The 9,548-nt window shown below is 34.9% G+C and overlaps 1 protein-coding gene across 1 annotated transcript; it reads right to left on the reverse strand.

Annotated features, from left to right (window-relative positions):
* Positions 1 to 671: 671 nt before the first annotated feature.
* Positions 672 to 5,349, reverse strand: LOC109244191 (protein DETOXIFICATION 35-like). The gene is made up of 7 exons (XM_019411244.1): positions 4,894 to 5,349; positions 3,287 to 3,912; positions 2,967 to 3,023; positions 2,261 to 2,499; positions 2,029 to 2,147; positions 1,646 to 1,732; positions 672 to 1,168 (listed from the first exon to the last, which is right to left on the reverse strand). The coding sequence occupies exons 1-7, from the start codon at positions 5,173 to 5,175 to the stop codon at positions 1,091 to 1,093; spliced, it is 1,488 nt and encodes a 495-aa protein (XP_019266789.1). The 5' UTR covers positions 5,176 to 5,349; the 3' UTR covers positions 672 to 1,090.
* Positions 5,350 to 9,548: the final 4,199 nt, after the last annotated feature.

Consider the following 9,548-nt stretch of genomic DNA (forward strand, 5'->3'; position numbering starts at 1 on the left):
TTGAGACTTATGTCTGCGCGGTTGGAGACTTCAAGGTATACCTGCTCGACGTTCACAGGCCCCGAAGTCATCTTCTGTTGTATTTTATTTCCATTATTTCCTATTATTCCGGGACAGTGATGTACTTGTTATTTCTAGCTACTCTTAAAAAAGCTTATGACTTGTACTACCGTTTTGAGATTGTATGACCGATGTTACACTGTTATAGTTATTATTTAATGTCTTACAGTTAAATTAGTTAAATTCCATTAATAATTAGTATGTGTTAGGCTTACCTAGTCTTAGAGACTAGGTGCCATCACGACATCCTAAGGTGTGAAATTGGGGTTGTGACACTTATCTATAAACCACGCTATAAATTCAACCGTACCGTTTTACAGATAAACAGATAAAACTTACATAGCGGTCTCCAATTATCAGAGATATACAATGTTAATCACGTAGTAAACAGTAAGTGCTACATAAATACAAAGAAATCTTTTCAAAATACAATAATCTACAGCAGAGCAAGAGACTTAAAACTGTTTTAGCACTTAACCACTATGTCGAGTAGTGTTTGTTTCCAGTTTTCACCATGACATCGACGTCAACTAAATTAGCACAGGCATTGTAATACAAAGTAGCTCTATCAAATTGTGGAAGTTTGACGAAAAGGAGAAAAACAAGAAGAGTAAACAAAAGGAATATAAAATTCGGTTTCATTATTAAAGCAGAGACAATATGGTTATAAGGTGCTCTTCCAAATAAGCATGTCTGAGTTAGGAAAGACTGGTGAATTCCACACGGACTAAAACAAGTACACGAGCAGTTGAATGTCTCAAAATTGATGTGAAATCCACACGGACTAAAACAAGTAGACAAGCAGCTGAATGTCTCAAAATTGAGTAAACTAGGACATGGCATGCAAAAGGTTTTTGTTTTCATACACCATGTACCGGGTGCGAGTAAAAAAATTACCACATTGTGGAAGTTTCAAAATTGCTAGTCGACCAAATACTTGGATTCCCAGCCAACAACTTTGCCGAATTTGAAAACAGTATCATCCTCCTCGTAGCACTCTGCAACTAAGGTACACCATTCCCAAAAAATATCAGGCTATCAGCCTGGATTTCTCAATTTCCAAATCTTGGCCTCCCCACTTGCGCATACGCTCATTTGTTTCCTCAACCTGCATGTTTAGTTCCTCGGTATAACATTTACAAGTAGTAGATAATAGCTTGCTATAATAGACAACACCATGTATATGCATTATACTAGTTTCTGTCGTGTTAAAATGACAGCCTGCTTAAACAAGTGCAGCAAACTAGCATGATATTTACAATGATAAAATAAGACAGAAGAGTCTAAAAACGAGGATCAATGCAAGAATAAGTAAAATGTTTAGTTATTTTACCCAAGGAAAGAATAGGAGAAGAGATGCTGAAGCAAAAACAGCCCCCAAAATTATGAAAGGGAAAAACAATGGATGAACTCAACAAGTACAAGAATGAGCAGGTATTTTTTTCTCATTTAGATGCATGTGAATACCCTATTTCCTATTACATAAAGACTAGAAGCATGCCTATTGTTCTGTTCAGTTGCTTTATCGTAATAGATTATGCCAAAAAGTACGAATCAAGAAGCCAATTTGCAATGTTTCACTTACCTCCTTGTTCCAGTTTGTCTTATATAGTACAACCAAGAGTAGCACAGTCTGCAAAGATGTCCCAGCTATCATTCCCAGCCAAAGTCCCTGCAAGTTGTTCAATCAATTCAGGGTAGTGAAGCAATTCAAAGAGAGAAAAACATCCGGATCGATAACACAAGACATAAAATAAACCGATAATGAAAGAAACTATCCTTGATTTCAACCAAATGGTTATCAGGTATAATAACAATGTAATATAATCCAGCTGTGTCTTTTTGATACTTCTTTCCAAACAAAAAACTGAGTGAAAAAGACCGGGGAGGCGGGGAGGGATGAAGATTATGTAGCTAATGTCAATGACACAATAGATTTGCTAAAGAAAACTCAAATACTTAGTTTACCTTTGCTCCCAACTTAGCCACATAACCAAGAGTAAATCCTAGTGGGAGTCCAAATATATAATAACATCCCAGATTAATATAAGCCACTAAAGCTTGCCATCCACCTCCAACAGCAACACCTGCAAGAGTACCTCATGAGTTAACATGGTAAGGAGGCACGACAGATTACAGTAAATCGATCTGTCAGAAAATACAAATCCAGGAAACAGCTAGCGGTGAACCAAGCCAATACCTGATATAACAGGCTGAACACTATTAAGAACCATAGTTATTCCAAGAAGGTAAGCAAGATCACCGACAGCTTGTTGCATATCCTTGCTGCTTGTAAAGATAATGGCCAAATGCTCTCTAGCTACCAATACAATAACCATACAGAGTAGCCCAATTAGGAGTGACTGAAACACTGAGATATAGACAGAGTATTTAGTGGCCCTTGGATGCCCTTGCCCAAGCTCATTTGAGACCCGTACACTGGGGAAAAAGGAAAAGAAGTGAATAAGTTGCAAGAAGACTAGCTAGGGGATTAAACTAGAGGTGATACAAGGAATAAAATAAACAATCTCAGCTGAGAAGTTAAAATCCAGGAAGCCTGCTTCACTTTCTTATTGGCATTTGACAAACTTAAGGCAACTATTATAGATTATCACATTCCACCACGGGTAACATTTCCTATTACTCAGAGGTCCACGGTGACTGACAAAAGCATTTGGCAAGCAATTTAACTGCATTAGGATAATTTTGAATTGTATCATAAAAAACAAAGACAATAATGACAGGAAGGATATGAGGTATAGTAATTTTCTCCAGATTCCGAGAGCATATACTTGAGCCCCTTCATCTACATGTTTACATATTGACATATATAGGATGCACCACAACTGCTTCACATGAACATAAAAAATTAAGTGCAGTTCTGAATAATTATCGAGACTTTTTACCTTATGGCAGCATTAATTCCAATAAACAACATGCCTTCATACCCATTGACGTTCATGCTGTAAAACAGAAGAATCAATTAGAATCAGAAAACTTGAGAATCTCATCCCACAGAGTGGAATGATAATTTTTCTGCTAAATATGATGCTGTGGGAGTGCTGTGGAAGAAGTATTTGTATATCAAACACCATGCTGGCATGAGGTATAGACAAGACTTAAGCACAAGATTTGGTAGAGAATAAACTGGTGCATAAACATTTCTGTTAAACTTTTCAATGCCATAGCACTAAGAGAAGTAGCATAAAGACTAAGGTAAACTCACCAAATAGAAATGGACCCAACTGCGATGACTGCATGGTCGAGATGGCCAACAAGGATGATAATACTCATCATGTACCAAATCTCAAGGCATAACATAACAGCTGATGCAATAGAGAGCCTCACAAAAGACCATATTTCGTTAAATGCTGCCCACGACAATCCCTTCCACCCATCCTTGCACCATCCAACAACATAAACAAACTGAGCAATTGCCATGGCCCAATTTGTAATGTCAAAGGCTAAGGCAGCACCACTTGTACCCCAGCCAAACGTATAAATAAAGAGCCAAAGGAGTGTAGCATGCACTAGCAAAGAAACAAATCCAATCCAGGCAAGCACATCAACTTTGCTTTGAGCTTGAAGGAATTTGGAGGTTGGAAAATTGATAGCAAGTGAAAACAATTGAGGGATAATTAGTATGGCATATTCCCCAGCAAGCTCAGCAATGTCATATTCTTGGCCCAACAGCTTGAGCACTGGGGTTGCAAATAAATAGATGGGCAAGAGCAAGATAGAAGTTACAAACAGAATTATGATAGAGCGTTGCATGTAAACTCCAAGCATGTGAATTTGCCCTGCACCATAGGCCTGTCCACACAGTGTCTCCAGCGCACTTCCCATTCCCAACTGAAAATATATCAATAATGTGATATTATGAGCACTGTTACTCCACCTATTGATATGCTGACAAATTAATTCTCTCTTATTTTGTTTAAACAAATCAAATGCTCTCTGAACTTGAAAACCCAATGTTGAACATCAAAATATACACATCTAGTCCCATATTAATATGGGTTCAAGGTGTGAGAGTGGTACTATCTCCCATTGTCTTAGTTTTAGGAAATTCTTTTCATTTTGCAAAAATACCAAAATGTTCAATACAATATCTTTTTCAAATAACATTCATAACCTTCAAGAATTCAAAATTTGAATATAGATGTTATGTTTTCTCTGTAAACTATGTTTTCAATCATTCTATCAATATTCCAATCTACTATCACTAATATAAAATAAAAATCAAATTAGCATCTCAATATTCAACCAAATAGTATCATATAAAATGAGTACTTTCCTAGATATGCAAACAAACGGCATTGCACCTAGTGCTCTTCTGAAGCAATGGGTGGGTTCTCTTAACATATACAACCACATACACTGTTAGAAAATAGGAAATGGAATTGAAGAAGAAAGGCTTTAACGTGGAATTGAAGAAGAAAGGCTTCATCTTCGGGGGCGGCTCGCTATATTTTGTGGCCTAATATATATATGATTCATATATTTGTGTATTGTCAATGTATAATTTATGTATATTAGCTAGAAAAGGTAAACATTGAATCTGACTGATTATTTGTGTAACAATCCCCATACATCAAATTCCTGCAATTAGTAACTATACTATTGAAATATGGGGCCCTAAAAAATTGGGGGTCTAAGCCACTTGCTTTAGTGGCTTGTGCATTAGAGACGGCCCTGAAATGAATTACTGCTTATAGACTACTAAGCACCTAAGATGTGCACCATGGGAAAAATATACTATCAATATCAACATTTTTATTTTTACATGTACTGTTACGCATGCGGAAATTAAGAAGGGAAGAGAGAGCTGACCATGAAGCCGAAAGAGAAGGTACCAATGACAGATTGAGCAATGGAGATAGCAGAAAGCTCAATATCTCCAAGATGTCCAACAAATATATTAGTAAGAGAGTTCACACCATACTGACAGATTATGTTGAAGGCTATAGGACCTCCTATCCTCCACAGCTTAACACTCTCAATGCAGAAAATAGCCCACCATACTTTTAGACTTCTGGCAGGGCGGTAGTCACCGTCGGCGCCGATGAGTTGGTGGTCGTCACCGGAGAAACCGTTGAGCAACGGCGTCTCCATGACTGTGTGTGAATGAGCAGAGAGAGTGACAGGTGTTGGCTCACTCTACTCTCGTGGAAAGTAGTTATGCCTCCGCTATAAGCTGAGTTTGTTTGTTTCCGTGTAGCCGTAACAGAAAAATCAGCTATTCTTTAATACTAGCAACTCTAACAAGGCAACGCTAGGTTCGGATGATTAAAAAAATAAAATTAATTAGAAGAAAAAAAAGTTTGGTTTGGGAAAATATCAAAGGCAAGATATAAAGGTTTTCTACATAGGTGCAGGGCTGACGTAGCATTTCAACGACGGTTCAACTGAACGCATAACATTCAATGTGAAGTATAAATTGATGTGTAAAACCTCACTAAAATTATAACAAATAATAGATTCATAATTTTAAAAATATAATGGGTTTAAACTAAAAACTTTAAACATTGAACTCATAAAATTTAAATCCTGGATCCGCCTCTGATTAGGTGGCCAGCTGGGCATCCTTGATACTCGTTTTATTACAACCTTTTTTTTGGGTTTATATAGTAAGGTGTTTCGATTTGTTTAGATACATTCTAACTATTTTATCGAGTATTTTTTATTTTTGATGAGTAAAAAATAAATAATTTTGTCCTTTAAAATTTAAGCAAATAAGTTATTTTTGTTGTTTATGTAGAATTGAATCTTAATCTCGTCGTCGACTACTAGTCACATACTTGAGAGCATTTTATTACTAAGTTTTGTAATATTATGATATCTTATTGATGAAATTACTATGTTATATTTTAAATGTGTAAGTTCTCATTAGACATTGATTACCCCTTTACCCAATCCATGGCACATCTCACGTGAAAATACTTTATTTTATACAACATTGATATTTTTTTCAAATTTATTTCTATAATTAGCTTATTAATTATACTTTTCATGTGATTTCTCTATTAAATTAAATTAATTTTTAATTTTTATTTTAGTAATTTCTTTTCTATTACTTATATAATGCACACGTCAAACTAGTATTTGCAACCTATCTTGGGTACCACAAGTATTGTGATCATTGGATGGACAAGATTCTTTTTTTTTTAATTACAAATTTAAGTTTAGAAAATGAAGAAAGTCATAATAAGAAGCGTTTTGCTCTTGATTGAAAATTCGATGAAATATGAAATTGGAAAAATTCAATAATGAATATTAAATATCTGTTTCGAATATTATATGCATAATCTTTTTCTCGGTTTAACTTATGTGTCTCACTTTACTTTTTAGTCTTTCTCAAAAAAAATATTTATATATTTAGTTTGTGTATAATTCAAAAAAATTCAATTTATTTTTAGTGACACTCTATTTCAGGAATAACATGATATTGTAAGATCACGTTTGATATGTTATATACATCTTTAATTTAAGACCATAAGATTCATAAATCTTCTTTATATTTTTCAACTTTGTGTTCAATCCAACTAATACATAAAAAATTATTTCCTTCATCTACTTAAATCTCTATGTATGAATTTATTCAATATTTATATTTGTGGGAGATAGCATACACCGGACACCATAATCACAAAAAAGAAGCATGAGGGGCTCATCAGAAAAAAAGTTGAATGAAGTGACAGCAAAGTAGGCACCGAAAAGAATCTTTCAAAGAAAAGAGTGGAAACGTAAAAAAATCCGAATCGTGCAATGGGTAGGTAGAAGCAAAGGACTTCAGTCAACCACGTAGTTTTGCTAAAATAGAGCAAAACAAAGTTATTAATGTCGCACTACCATTGTTTCTCTACGAAATAAATATGAAAAAGAAGAAAAAGATTAAACAAAGTCATTAATGTCGTAAACATGACTTGTATCGTTATGGAGGTTTACCCGCAAAAAAATGGGCGATGTGCACAGATAGCCACTAACAGCTTATGTCTTTATTTTAAGGCCAGCGTTTTAAATGTCTTTAGTCTTTAGCCACTGGTTTAATAAACTTTAACTGCTCGGACAAAAATACCCTTCTGCTCATGTCCTTAACTTCAGGACTTCAGGACTACATGTCCTTAACTTTTGAACTTGAAACTCTAAGTTCAGGACTTCAAGACTACATGTCCTTAACTTTTGAACTTGGAACTCTAAGTTCAGGACTTCAAGGTTACATGTCCTTAAGTTTTGAACTTGGAACTCAAACTTCAAGACCAAGCGTCCTTAACTTTTGAACTTGTAAGTCAAAGTTAAGGACCTATTGTCCTTAACTTTTGAACTTGTAACCGTAAGTTAAGTACTGCTTGTCCTTAACTTTTGAACGTGTAACTGTAAGTTAAGGACTGTCTGTCCTTAACTTTTGAACTTTAAACTCAAAGTTAAGGACTGCATGTCCTTAAGTTTTGAACTTGAAACAATAACTTAAGGACTGCACGTCCTTAAGTTTTGAACTTGAAACTATAAGTTAAGGACTGCCTGTCCTTAACTTTTGAAACTGAAACCAAAGTTAAGGACAGAAAGTCCTTAAGTTTTGAACTTGAAACAATAACTTAAATACTGACTATCCTTAAGTTTTGAACTTGAAACTATAAGTTAAGGATTGTTTGTCCTTATCTTTTGAACCTGCATGTCAAATTTAAGGAATGCATCTCCTTAACTTTTAAACCTGCATGTCAAACTTAAAGACTCATGTCCTTAACTTTTAATCTTTGAACTCAAAAGAAACAAAAACAAGGTAAGAAGAAAGAAATTACTGTACGTAATTGAGACATCTACTCAAAAATTCAGAACTTGAAAATTTTGATGATGCAAAAGGAACTACGGTACGTATTGGTAAAAGGAATAGTGAAGCAAAATCAGAAGGATCTCATGATGGACCTGGTTATATCCTAGTAATTGGGCTCACTAATAGACCTGATGCTATTGACCAAGCATGGAGGAGGCCGACCGTGAAATCGCCTTGGGTATTCCAGATGAAAATGCAACGCGAAAGAGAGGAAGAAAGGGTAAAATTGTCTTTTTTCTATTAGTAGTGGCTATTTTTGCTGAGCATTATAATTAGTGGATAAAAATTAAAGACACCCTTAATTAGTGGCTACTACATGCCATTTTTACCAAAAAAATACTCCCCGGTTCACAATAAGTGACCGATTTGCTTTGAGCACACCCATTAAGGAAATAGTAAATTCTAGACGAAAATAGTTAGTGTGACTAAACTACCCTTTATTAAATGTTGTACCATAGTTATAATAGCACTTACTTCTCTTCTCAAATGTGAGGAGTAAATGACTTTTTAGGGATACGTACATAAGGGTAATTTTGAAAAAACAAATTGAATTTTTTCTTGATTATATAAATGGACACTTATTTTGGACCAAAATAAAAAAAGCAAATTGGTCACTTATTGTGGACCGGAGGGAGTACAATTTAATTTGCAACGTGATTTATAGTTGCGTGAATTAATTTGACCTGATTTATAAGATAACTAAGAATAAAGGAAATAAAATAAAGATAATTAAAAAAAAGGGAATAAGTCTAGACTTCAAGTTAATCCCACCAGAACCAAGAGTAATTGGAAAATCTTGATATCAGTTGCATAAAGTTTACAAGAATGGGAGAAAAAACATTAGCTCTTTTTACTCAAATATTTCATGTTCCATTTATGAGTACAAATGTTGCTATTTATAGTTAAATATGAGGAGACAAGATCATCAAATTACACCCTCTTAAAGATGAATAAAACCCACTCTTGATGGCTGCATAACATTTGGGAATAAATGTTATGATTTTCTGTAACAGCTGCTCCTTTAATGCTGCCTTCTCCAATCGGTACCTTACTTTCAAATTTCATCCCCTAACCTTTATGCCCTCGGAACTTACACAATACCGCTCACATGTATGTGTCCGATATTGTAATGACCCGATAGGTCATCTTATGTTTTAGAACTTAATTCTGTATTTCGAAACCTCAAATACCTCATTTTAGCCTTTCTCGATTTACGTGTGTAGAACAGGTATTTGTCCAAAAAGCTTTTATGTTAAAAACTGATAAAATATGAAATTTTACCTTGAAATCCATTTGAGTTGACTTTGGTCAACATTTAAATCAAACGGACGTATTTCGACGGTCCGGATAGGTCAGTATCGTGATTTGGGACTTGGGTGTATGCCCGTAATCGAATTCGAAGGTCCTTACCTCGAGTTATCGCATTTTGTTGAAATTTGAAAGTTTAAAAGCTTAATGACTTTGAAGGTTTGAGCAATGTTTGAATTTATTGATATCGGGGCCGTATTTTGGTTCCGGAACCCAGTATAGAACCATTACTATATTTATGACTTGTCTGTCAAATTTGGTGAGAAACGGAGTTGGTTTGACGTGATTAGGACGTTCGGTTGTTAGAATAGAAGTTTCAAAACATTTGATTTTGTGTTCAAATCGTAGT

This window comes from Nicotiana attenuata, unplaced genomic scaffold (assembly GCF_001879085.1).
Source record: "Nicotiana attenuata strain UT unplaced genomic scaffold, NIATTr2, whole genome shotgun sequence".
Classification (NCBI taxonomy): domain Eukaryota; kingdom Viridiplantae; phylum Streptophyta; class Magnoliopsida; order Solanales; family Solanaceae; genus Nicotiana; species Nicotiana attenuata.

Bases quoted from the DNA above. Each gene is read 5' to 3' on its own strand.
- LOC109244191 (XM_019411244.1), bottom strand. From the start codon at position 5,175: ATGGAGACGCCGTTGCTCAACGGTTTCTCCGGTGACGACCACCAACTC. The intron at 3,913-4,893 runs GTCAGCTCTCTC...ATATATTTTCAG, and splicing joins CCTTCTCTTTCGGCTTCATG to TTGGGAATGGGAAGTGCGCT. The intron at 2,148-2,260 runs GTATTGGCTTGG...GTACTCTTGCAG, and splicing joins TGTTCAGCCTGTTATATCAG to GTGTTGCTGTTGGAGGTGGA.